Source organism: Drosophila simulans, chromosome 2L (genome assembly GCF_016746395.2).
Source record: "Drosophila simulans strain w501 chromosome 2L, Prin_Dsim_3.1, whole genome shotgun sequence".
Lineage (NCBI taxonomy): Eukaryota > Metazoa > Arthropoda > Insecta > Diptera > Drosophilidae > Drosophila > Drosophila simulans.
The window spans coordinates 16,081,434-16,093,696 of record NC_052520.2 but is presented as its reverse complement, the minus strand read 5'-3'; the positions used below and the strand labels follow the sequence as shown (position 1 = coordinate 16,093,696).

General features: G+C 43.5%; 3 protein-coding genes across 3 annotated transcripts; 2 read left to right on the top strand and 1 right to left on the bottom strand.

The window, feature by feature from the left end:
- Window positions 1–38: 38 nt before the first annotated feature.
- LOC27209467 lies at window positions 39–1,631 on the bottom strand. The gene is made up of 2 exons (XM_016184893.3): window positions 1,391–1,631; window positions 39–1,313 (listed from the first exon to the last, which is right to left on the bottom strand). Exons 1-2 carry the CDS (start codon window positions 1,428–1,430, stop codon window positions 973–975), a joined length of 381 nt encoding a protein of 126 aa, XP_016025169.1. The 5' UTR covers window positions 1,431–1,631; the 3' UTR covers window positions 39–972.
- Window positions 1,632–2,601: 970 nt separating this feature from the next.
- LOC6732515 (protein chiffon) lies at window positions 2,602–10,942 on the top strand. The gene is made up of 2 exons (XM_016178205.2): window positions 2,602–2,741; window positions 5,202–10,942. Exon 2 carries the CDS (start codon window positions 5,221–5,223, stop codon window positions 10,294–10,296), a length of 5,076 nt encoding a protein of 1,691 aa, XP_016025168.2. The 5' UTR covers window positions 2,602–2,741; window positions 5,202–5,220; the 3' UTR covers window positions 10,297–10,942.
- LOC6732514 lies at window positions 2,608–12,235 on the top strand. Its single transcript, XM_002079598.2, has 3 exons — window positions 2,608–2,741; window positions 11,357–11,839; window positions 11,908–12,235. The coding sequence occupies exons 1-3, from the start codon at window positions 2,642–2,644 to the stop codon at window positions 12,051–12,053; spliced, it is 729 nt and encodes a 242-aa protein (XP_002079634.2). The 5' UTR covers window positions 2,608–2,641; the 3' UTR covers window positions 12,054–12,235.
- The last annotated feature ends 28 nt before the right edge of the window (window positions 12,236–12,263 follow it).

Genomic DNA, 12,263 nt, shown 5'->3' with positions numbered 1-12,263 from the left:
GAAGAATTAGTTCATTAACACCCCAAATTCCAATAAAATGTGTGAGAATTTTACCGTTTGCTGCGGTAAAACCATTTATTTTATGTAAAACTCACATAAAAAGGTCCAAAAAAGATTTGTATATAAAATTTGATAGACTTAATGCTAGATAACGTCTAAAAACGTATTTTTGACACAATATATAGAAGGATACTCATGCTGGTCTAAATGCACAAACTGAAGATTTCTTAAATGTATTCGTGGTGGCAAATTGGCGCTTAAACTATGATTGGCATGGTATATTAATTAAGTACTTGGTTTCGATTTAAGTACAACCTGTGTATAAAGGGACGCGAATCGGCGTTTAAAAATGTATTGGAAAATTCGAGGCATCACAAAGAGTTCGTCTGTTAGTACGATTCGGATTCTTAATGCAAATTGGGTTGCGTGAAGAAGGTACAAAAAAGATCGCTAAATTCCCTTGGATTTCGAAAGAAACAACCAGGCAACGTGACTCAATTGCCACAATTTGGCTCTGTCCCACAAACAAAAAAGAACAGAAAACACAGCGGTGAGTAAACGGCTAAAACTACCTGCATTAAAAGAAATAAAAAAAGGCCAAAGATGCAGGAGGGACAAGGAAAAAGGGCCAGAGGACAGGCCAAACTTGTTGAGTCCGGGATTAAGAGAAGCAACAGATAAAGAAACAGTCGGGGATGCGTAGGAAACCCAATTTACAATTATGAATGATTAATTCCCTTTCCAGCGAACTCCTCAACTGGTTATTGCTATATGCAGTACTGTTTTGTTACGAAATTCGATCAAAAATATAGGAAATTTAAAAAGGGTATATAGAGATAAAATTCGAGATATTTCTTGTTAAGACTTAGGACCTAAATCTGTAGTCATACTAATGGATTTTCGTTTCTGGCTGGCATTTAAGTCTTTTTCGCGTTACTAAATAGAAGTACTACTAAACCACTACACCTCGAATCAGGCCAACGTATGGTGGTGCTTCTGGTCGGGATAGTTCTCTATGGACTGAATGGATCGCGATGTGGCGGCGGTAATGGTCGAGGATACGTCCATAAACCGATATTTCTTCTCATCGCGACAGAGTAAGGGGTAGCAAATGATGCCGTAGTAGAAGACGAGGCAGAGAACGATAACGGTGAAGATGATGGCGATGATGCCGAATGTGGAGATTCCGGGTTGACTGTCCAGATACTCCTTGGCCGTCGGCGGGGGCTGGGTGGTGGTGGGCGGCTCCGTGGCCTTGTAACCCCTTCGATTGTTCCGCGCTGCACTCGCACTAAAAACCAAGCAGCTGGCGCCTGCAATAACGAGATACGTATCCGTAAAATCTGATCGCGAGGCGATTTCTTCATTTTTCTCCCTCTCTTTCGCTCACCTAAAAACAGCACACACAACAGGTACGAACTGCGAGACATTTTTAATTTATTTCGAATTTACGATTGAGCACGAACGCGGGGCGAAATCAGTTCGTTGCCACGAGAACGGGACGCAGACGCAGAACAGAGACTCGAGAATCACACAAAGCAACAAGAAAGCAAGACAAAAACCTTTCGCGTTGCTGTTAGGGACGGACTGTCGTTGCTCATCGATACATGGCGATAGCCTTCGTTGACGATGTTTCAAATCGCAACATTCGAAGAATGGTTTTTTGGATTGTTTTAACTGAAATATATCAACTAATATTATATAAAATCATTTAAATAATGAAATTAAAATAATAATGATAGCTTTGCTTGTGGGTCTTGGATTCATATTTAAAAAACCCAAGGACCTGTACAAATTTTATATATATGATATATATCATAGATGCATGTTAACAAAATTGAAAGTACATTGGTGTATATATTTGAATAAATATATAAATCTATATGAATAATTTATGTCTCTCGTCACGAAAAACGAATAAAAATTGTACTAGACCTAAACTAAACCATTAATCCGTGACTTTTTCTCTTAGAACGATATGTGACCGCGACTCAGTCACGCCGCTTTTCAACCATCGACCATCGCCAGCCAGCGTAGTTATCGATAACACGACGAAAATTTGGTTGCCGAGCGTGTGTGCGCTGCTCTGTCCGTGTACACTTTATTTTCAATTGGTGAAAATTGTTATAAAACTAGCGAGGAAATATGTGAAAATAGGAAAAGGCCCAATTTCGACACTCGAACTGTGCGTGCACAATCGAATTGGCGACCACCCGACCGCGGAATCCTGATAAAAAGCATAAAAATAACAAAGGCGTTAGCAAACGAACGACGGGCGAACGAAGGCATATAGACGCTTAAACCGATCGTTCCCTTACAGTTGTGTATATTTAGTCATTGCAACTGATTAACTTGACGCAAGTAAATGCAAGTATAAACTCGAAAACGGCCAACGCAGAGCAAAAGTACAGTGAAAATTGGTCGATTGTCGGCGCACGAAGACGAATACGAGCAAAAGGAAGAAGAAGCGAACGAAACAAACGAGAAAGAGAAACCAAACGAACGGCGATTTTGCATTCGTGTGCGTGTGTTGTGTGTGCTTGAGTGCGCGCGCGTGTGTATGTGTGAGGGTGGAATATAAACAAAAAATAATTTACAATACGAATATCAAGAACGATTGCTCTACTTGGCGAAAAGTAAAATGTCACATTTGCCATTGGATGCACGGGCCATTCTCCAGTATCTAAATGATTTGGGCTATAGGAACATATCAGCCGAGCAACTCCGTGAATTTCTAAAAGGTAAGCAATCCGTACAAGTGTGTGTGCGTGCGTGTGTGTGTGATTGTTTTTGGTTTGTTATTTTTTATGCACAATGTTTTGTGCAGGTTGCGGCTTTTCGGCTAAATTTCAAACGATTCGTCACCATTTCAATTTGTTTTTATTCCCCCAACGAACGTGCGTACAAAGCACAGGCAAGAAAAAGAGCAGCGGCACAGGCAGAAATACGGAGCAATGGAAAAAAGAAAATATAAAAACGAGTATTACTTGGAAATTGTGAACAACACACTATACATACCCATGGCACAGTGGTTTGCAGCAACAAAATTCATACGGACCACAAATTTAGGAATAATCGAATTAAGGCCGGCCCGACATCGAAGGAAAACTGCTTTGGCAAGGTTCACGTACTGTGGCATAAATACATTTCAGTAAAAATCCTAAACACATGGCTCTTGTGACCCCACTGTTCTGTGTGTTTTTTGTGTTTAGCTTGCTAGTCATAGTTGTTGTTGCTGCTGCCCTGGGCCTGCTTTTCTGCGTTTGCTCGTGTGTTTCGGCCTCCACCACATTGTAAGCTTCATCCGCAACTTCACATGAATTTCATCCACAAACATATATATGTACTCGTACAGCAGCGGGTAAAGCGTTAGGGAAATGTCTATGTGCAATTTGATTTTGCAATATTAATAAGAAAATTGTCTTACAGAATATATTTTATTTACCTAATGCACAAAAGTGTGACTCATTAAAATGTCTATTTCGGTTATTTTAAATTTAAAGTGCTATAAGTTCCAACGCAACTGTATACATGAAGTCTGTGTGTGTGTTGTTTTTTCCCTCCACTCTCTTTTTGTGTTTTGTGCGTTTTTCGTGTTATTTTTCGCTTTACTCCTTGTGCGCTCCTACTCTTTTTCTTATTTTTCCTTTGTTGTTGTTGCTGCTGCTACCGCTTGAGGGTTGCCACTAGGGTTTCTTTCGTTTCTCTTTGCGCCAACGTTTCGTTTTGTAATGGCAAATATAAAGCGAGGGCAGAAAAAAGTGCCAGCGCAGCGTGCTGATGTGCTCGTTTTTCAGGTTATATATATATTGACGCGCGTCAGTGCATATTGGCTAGGCATACAATTTATCTGCAAGTATTTACGAATGGGTTAGTACTGAACACGGCAGGGTTGCCGGACTAATTGTCATTATGAGTTTAATATCGGTCATCGGCCATTATGCCTTTGTCAGCTCATTCGCATTGTTTTTTGGGAGACGTAAAAAACCAAAACAACAAATATGAATGGAATGTGATAAGCCATATTGCGCAAATTAGCAAGAAACACAACGATAAGATGCATACATATATTTGTTAGGGTGATTTTATAAAATGAAAGAATCATTTTTTAATATAGAAAGTATAATTTATTAAAAGAGCTTATATGCAAGCCGATGTTAGAATGAGTGACTAAGAATAAGTGTCAGCACCAACTGTTAGTTCATTCTTGAATCACTATTCTTCCACATGTGTTTTCGTGCCTGTTTTGTGTTTTTACTTTAGGAAGATTATAAATATAACTGGTTTTTAATCAAACGCAGCAATACAGTACAATTATATTGCAGCTGTGTCACCCCTAATTTTTCCGCGTGCTGGCAACGCCTCGCTAAGCGTAGCCCCCCGACCTGGCAGCTCTATGCTGCAGCACAGCTGCTGCTTCTTCTTCTTCCACCCGCTTGGGTTGTGTTTCTGTGTTCCCATTTAGTTTGGAATTAAAATAAATTAACTCACACTTAACACTCGATGGCCTTTTAGGCAATACATACCGAAATGCATCCAAGTGCAGTTATTGATTTGATTTGTGTGTATCCGAATGCAAAATTGCATAACACACATCGGGAAACGTACGAGGAACAAGAAGAAGAAGAACCACCGGGAGTAGGATTTCTCCCACAGTGATTTATTTGTTTTATATCATTTTTCGTGGCAATCAAGTTTAAAACGCGGTTGGTGTTGGATTTCCAGCTACGGTCGAATTTTGAATAAAAATTAAAAAGCAAACCAATTAAATCTATGGTTATAACTACAGCTTTAGACTGGTACAACTTCATTTCAACTAAAATTGGAGGGAAAATTAATAAGAGCGGTTCCTGTTTTTATTAAAATGTTTTTAAATATTTGTATTTTATAAGAACATTTACAACGTGTTTGGATGTAATAAGTTGATCTTAATATTAGTGTCGCTCAATTTTTTTTGTAAATAATCATTTTTATGGTCTGATTTTTAAATTTATTTTTTAGTGCAATTGTAAAATCTAAAGTTTCATTAAATTAAACTCTACATAAAGCATACACCTATTTTTTACTTTGTGAATTTGGTAGAAATTGCTAAAGCTTTAATTTGTTGAAATTCGACTGTAGCTCAGCCCTTCAAAATAAATTTTAATTAATGGCGTTTCTGCAATTTCTTTTCTCTTTAATTCTGGGTCCGTTGGCTGCAGCTAATTTGCGCCAGAAGGTATGCAACCGCAGTCGGACAAACAAAGCGCCAGCAGACTCGCAACAACAACTAGCCACTCAACAGCAGCAGCTTCCGCAACAGCAGCAACTCCTCCTAAAGTAAAGGTCATAAAGAGCAAACGCCCCCTGTGCCACTTTAAGTTCTACCTGGACATTTGCGATCATCAGTTAGCAAAGCGCATTGAGTCCGACATCAAAGCTTTGGGTGGACATCTCGAGTTCTTTCTCAGTGACGATATAACACATTTTGTCACTGATAAGCCAGAGGTCATAGGCGGAACCCCCGGAACACCAGGTACACCTAACACACCAAGCACCCCTACGAATCACTACCAGCAAAATGATGGTTCGGCAAGAAAACCGAATCAGAGGCAATCAAGAGCGGATGCAATACTGAGTCGCGTGCGGAGGAGCACGGTTGGAGTGGTAAACAGTGGCAATAGCACACCCACGACATCCCTAAAACGAAGCTATACCATCTGGCAGACGGATTATGCCCAACGCTTTATAAAGCGCATTCAGACCGAGCTTAAGCAATACCTTGAGGGTAAGAAGGAAGGTGGAGGAGGATCAGCATCAGCTAGCCCCCATCATATACAGCTAAAAAAGCAGTATGTGAAGATTGAATCCGTCAAGCGTAATTATAGACCTTACTACCATCTTATCAAGCAGCCAGACGACTGGCCAAAGATAGATTTAAGCAGCGAAGACGGCGCCTTTCGACTACTAACAAAGTCGAAGACCAAGGATAAGGAGCATAGCATGACCCGCAAGCCTTTGCGTTCACGCACATCACAGAAAGACAAACAAGCTGCTGGGGAATCAAAGCCACTCCAGCATCCTTCTCTGCAGGAAGTTAAAAAACAGTCTGCGATACCGAATAGTCCGCGATCCAATTGTCGCGAACCAATAGATTCGAGCGAAAAACAAGGTGGAGTGTGTGAGATCTGTAAATTGGAGTACGATATCCTGAATATCCATTTGCAGAGCAAAGATCACGAGCTCTTTGCCAAGAATTCGGATAATTTTCTGGCTCTAGACACTCTAATTCAAAGTTCGGCGGATGTGAATAGGTTCCTGGAGGAGGAGCCCGTAGAGAGTGAACTTGACATGGATGTCGATGAATCGTTGAGTAATGAGGAGTTGCAGAGTCCCCGTCAGAGGCCATCGCCAGCGTTGCGGGAGAAGTCCAAAAGGATAACCAAGGGAAAGCATTCGTCAGAAAAGTTTCAAGGAGTTGCAGTGGCATCACCTCAAACGCCTTCCCCTAGTGGCAAGAAGGTTCAGGGAAATTCACCTGGTAGTCTTTCTGAGCTTCAGCGTCAGGAACATCCAACAACAGCCGCAGCAACGCCAACAACGAATTCAGGACGAAGGAAAACACAGAACTCCGGTCTGTCACCCATAAAGAGAGCCATGTTGCCGCCTTCTTCTATTTATAAAGTAGTAGAAACTAGGGAGGAATGTGCTACGCCTCCCAGAGGGCGAGGAAGACCTCCCAACCAAGTGGATTCGCCCTCTCTGATTGTAAAGTTCCAAAAAATCCGACAAACAGAGTTACAACGACTGAATGGAGAGGCAGAGAACTTTATGTTTCCCAGGACAGCGGTACCAACCACAAGGAGCAGCAGTGAGTTGCCCACGGATGTCGATCGACAAACCACCTCGGATGTAAGAGGCAGATACAGTATCTCCTCCGCCAGCCTAGACACTAGCACCAGCGAAGCAGAAACTAAGGAATCTTCAGGATTACCTACTTCTAGCATACGCAAGCGAGCTCAAGCAGTGGGAAGGCGAAGAAAAGTAGGAGGAGCAGCGCCGCAGGAGGTTTTCCAACGCCAATTATCAACAGGGAGTAGTAGTAGCAATAGTAACCAGCAGCGCTTTCCAAGCGCCCCCATCCAGCCAGAAGAAGGGCCTCAACCGCAGCTAAAGATCAAGATAAAGCAGGAGCAATTGGTGGCCACCAGGAAGAGCAGTCGCACAGCTACGGCTATTGTGACAGCAGCCACCGCCAGCAGTCATCAGCAGCAGCAGCTAAGGCAGACAACTTGCCGAAAAATGGCCAATAAACTGGAGGATAGGATGGGGGAATTAGTAAAGCCCAAAATAAAAATAAAGAAGGAAGTTATCGAAGAGCAGAAAGTGAAGGAGTTGGAAGATCTGGAAGACGTATTAGATAAAGAATTAGATGAGGAGGTGGACAGTAGTTGCAGTAGTGGTAGCGATGAAGACTACATTGCTGGTAGTCAACGAAGAATTACGGCAGCTCCTCGTAAATCAGCGGATACTCGTGAACAACGAGCAGCGAGGCGGCTTTCCAGATTAACCATTAATCGTAGTGCCGGAGAGCTTGAGCTAACGGAGGTCAAAAAATCTCCTTCGAGAAGCCGCGCTAAGAGCCAGAAACCGTCAAGTCCCACGAAAAGTAAAGTTAAACAAACGAAGGCAGTGCCACCAGCGATAGATTTATTCTTTGATTGCAGTAAAAGCGAAAGACTTCAGGGAATGCAGTATACATTCGAATCGTTGCCAAGTGGAGAGCTTTGGAATAGAGTTTTTCTGCGACAGGACGCTGGTGAAGAGAACTATTACACGTATTATGGTAGCACTAACTATAGGAAACTGCCCTATGAAATGGGTCCCATACCCATGGCCAAAACATTGCCAGCACACAGTTGTGCTTTATGCCGCGAGGCAAGTGAAGTAAAGCAGGATAAGGGAGAGCAGATCAAGCTGGAAGATCAGAAGCCCGCGCCCAAGAAGGAAGTTAAGAAGGAGGAGGAAGTCCAGTCCTCTTCCTCCTCCGCGACCTACAAGAACAAAAAGCTTCACCTTCTCCAACGTTATCAGCAGGAACAGGAGCAACTGCAGCAGTTGGAGGGAAATTCCTCGGCCACTGCCACAGCCAAATGTGATAGCAAGGCGAGCACCCCAGAATTACTGGAAAGGGAGTTTGCCTCGGGTTCTATGGGGGATAGAGTGCAGCTGATAGAGAGAGTGAGGAGCACGTCTAGTTCAAGCTGCAGCAACAGTCAACGGAGCGGCATAACCTGCAGGAATAAGCAGCTGGCCCGGATTGCCGAATTACCACCCAGAAAATCCCCTAGAGAACATGCTTCTACTCTGGCTTTGGTCAGTTGCATTATAAGGCAGCGTCAGGACTCACAAAGTAAAACGAACTCAGAAGCAGAAGAGCCACCTCCTCCTGTACCTGCACCAAAGCTCAAAACTCCTATAAAACAGGAACCAGTAGCACCTTCATCTCCCCGAACTACTCGTTCTCAAGCTGCCACTCCTGTTGAGGAACTTCGATTTGCCACCGAGATTAGCGAGACAGTAAAGAGAATGAGGCGGGGGCAAAACAAATATGATCATTCCCCGCCAGCGCCAGTTCCTACGCCCGCAATTTCTTCACCCATCAGAAGTCGCCGCCTGACACCTGCGGCTCGTAATCAGAGTCAAATTTACTCGCGCCGATTGGAATTCGCAACCAGTCAAAGGGAATCCTCAGCAAGTGCGCTTCTGGGTAAGCGGAAAAAAAGAGTTAATCCTTCGGTTGCAGGCACAGTGCGACCGACTACCCAACATCTTGCCGGAACGGGTGCGTTTCGTGGAGTCCGCAAATTGCCCAGCAAGAAGGGATTGCTCGAATACGAAATGGAACCGTGTGCCCTTAAAGCTTTGGATCAAGCCCGTCAGTATTGCAATCCAGGTTTCGTTGCCTGGCAGTTAGACAAATACCTGGAGCTAGCTGGCAAAGAGTACGATATAGATGATGACCAGATATCACCGGAGGCGGAGTCTGAAGGACGAGAAGAAAGACTTGTTAACACACCACAAACTCCACCACCTACTGATTGCTTTACAAGCGAGTTTGACTTGTGCGACTTAATAATGGGAAGTGGAGGGAGTGGAGATGATGATGAAGATGTATCCAGAGGAAACCCACCCGGTCGACGAATAAGTAATCTCAATCTATATGCCAGCTATTATAGGAAAAGGAAGAGTCTGAAGTCCAATCGCACGGGCTGGCCTAAAGCTCAGAGAAGACGGAACGCAGGTGGTTTAGGTGGCAGTCGAAATTTGCCAGATGAGCGAATTAATTTCCAGAAAATGGGTCTTGCTGAGCTACACCCTATAAAGCAGGAGCCAATGGAAACGGAAGAGGAACAGACCACAACCACTACCACAACTACAACGACTTCTGCGACGAGAGAAAATCTGCTAAGCAAAGACGATGAAGATGATGAAGGAGGCGGAAACTCGCCCTCTGGTGGATCACCTGCTGATGATAAACAGAATTCCCGGGAAGATGCCGTGATGACTCCGCCAGCGACCGATGTTGATGAGCAGGCTGAACCGCAGGCGGATGAAATGGAAAGTCTGCCCGACGAAGATGAAACCATGGCGGATTCTGTGGATCAGCAGCAGGATGTTGAGGCGGAAATCGAAGCAACTGATGCGGATGTCGAGGAAGAAGAAGAGGAGGAGGAGGAGGACGACGAAGATGTTTTCGAAGATGCCTACGAAGAGCAGGACATGGGCATGCAGAAAACTGAGCCTCCTGAAAAAAGAGCTCGAATACCTTCGATATCGGTAACCACGCCGCCTGAAGACTCTTCACAGGGCAAAAAACTCTTGCTCACCCTGCATAATGGTCAGCGACTTCAGGCCACCTCCACACCAAGTACCGGGCCAGTTCAGCAGCATCAGAGAAGAACTCCCCAGCTGAACGGAAGTCTAGGCAGCTGTATTTCGCCAAGTGAGAAGTTGGGTGACAATTCCGACATATTCACGGTATCCTCTGACGGTTTGGATACCGATTTGGATTTAAGCAACACCCAGGCAGGCGATTCGCATGAGCATTGCCCACACCAGACGACGCCGAAGCGGAAGTTTGACATCTCCAAGTATGCGCCACCAAATAGTGGAAAGGCGGCGAGCAGCTGTGCCGCCGAAGCGGCGACGGCCGCCGTGAAGTCATTGGCCATCTCGCAGTTCCTGAAGAAGGAGGTGCGTGTCACCTGCAGGCGACTGAGGGCGCCATTCCGACGCTTTCGATACCGTCGCTGAGCACCCTGTGTCATCTAATCATCATCCAGATCAAGAAACGCATCATTCAGCACCAATCACGTATAGCTTTTAGTGTGTACAGCCACGATGAGTAATAAGTTTCAGTTTTTAGGTATTTTTAGGCCACAAATCCCTCCAAAACCACAAAAACCAGCGATTTCGATTCAGTAATTTTTCCAGTTTTAATTTCTGATTACATTTGGCAAAGTGGAAGTTAAATGATAAACGGTCTAATGTACCCATTTAATATACTCGTTTGAGACAAAGCACCACTGCCAAAATTGTGTAAAAGCGAATAGCAAATAATGTTTTCTGAAAACTCTAAATGTCAAATCAAGTCCGTCAAATGTAATCGAGTTAGATCGTGAGAAGAGTTCATCCCATTTATCAGCTAAGTGTAGCATAATAAAAACCCACACAAAATCACACACGGAAATACGTACATAAGCCTTAGTTTAATCTTAGTTTAGCTCAAATTCCCTGCCCCCCACAAATAATTCTCATCAACCAATTCGGACTATTCCAGAACCTCTCATTTTCAACCTAGTTTTTAAGTAGTAAAGATTCCATTTATCGTTTTTGTTTTTAACTGTGGAAATCATTTTCTTAGCTATGTACTATTATCAAAGTCAACGCTCAAGCAAAATAAAAAAGGAGAAAAACGTAAACTATGTAACAGAAGAAAATTAACTTTAAACAAAAAACCAAAAGCAATTGTAAAAATATTAAAACAAAGAGTAAATTAAATTAAATATTCAATTAAACATACAAAGGAAAGTTTTAATTTATTGAATGCACATCGCATGGGCTGAAAGTAACGTCAATCATAAAATACGTTCGGTAATTCTCTCTTCTGATCTGGGTCAAAGTTTCATATTCTTAGGATGCATAGTGGGTGTCCAGTTTTTATAAACTTTCAGATTCGGTTAGTCGAACTTTTAACTGCACGTCATTTTCTAGTTACATCTTGCCATCCTGATTCACCGCACCTATCTCATACCCGCTATCCTCATTTCCCTGCTAATGGCCACTTCTTTAATCCGATCCCATCCCAATATAGACTTGCGCAAGCTCATCAAGCATGAGGAACGCCTGGCGGAGAACGCAAAGGAGAGCGATTTCAGCGGCCTGCATAAGCGCGGCACCGTCAGCTCGCGTGCCAAACTAAGTTCGGAGAAGGATAAGGAGAATGCGGCTCCATCATGTCCGTGTCCATCTGCCAAGGAGAAGGAGTGCAAGACTGACAAGGATGACGATCTAAGGGAGCGCTCCGTTGGTGGGGCCAGCTTTGCGGACTTAGCTCGCCTTTTTAAGGAAAAACTCCTGATGGATGCTTCCGTGCCTCCAATGTCGGCTAAGAATTTAGTTCCCGAAAAATCTCAGGTGAACGGAAGGCGTCGCAGCCGCAGCAAGACCCGCCGGGAAAAGGAACCATCTATTTCTAGCAGCGAGTCAGAGGCTAATGAAGACCGTCTCAGGATGCAACGCCGCCGCCGGAGCAAGTCGCATCCGCGTAGCGCCTCCAATCGGAGATCTGCTTCGGGTAAGTAATCTTTATCAAATTGTTGTTTTTAAATAACTTAATAGTCATTCTCCTCTTTACCCGTTTAGTTCGCCAACGTCGCAAATCCATGCACTGCGATCCGGTGGCATTATTTCAGTACTACCAGAAGGAGTGGGCTCATTTTCGCAGCCAGATCCCCGGCGAGAATACCCGCATCGGAGTGCGCAACAAGCCAATGGGCCTGAAGAAGTGAAGATCGATTTCCGATTCAAACATTATTTTTAAAATTCCATACTTCATTCGATTCCGCTGAACTGCAGTGATTACTCACACTTATTTATACTTGCATTCATTCTTAACTCATTATATAAGCACTTCTTAAACAAACAACAAACTTTAGAAGACAAATAAAGAAATTCTTTGTGCTTAACTAAAGATTTAAATTCTAAGTTGCTGCTGTAAT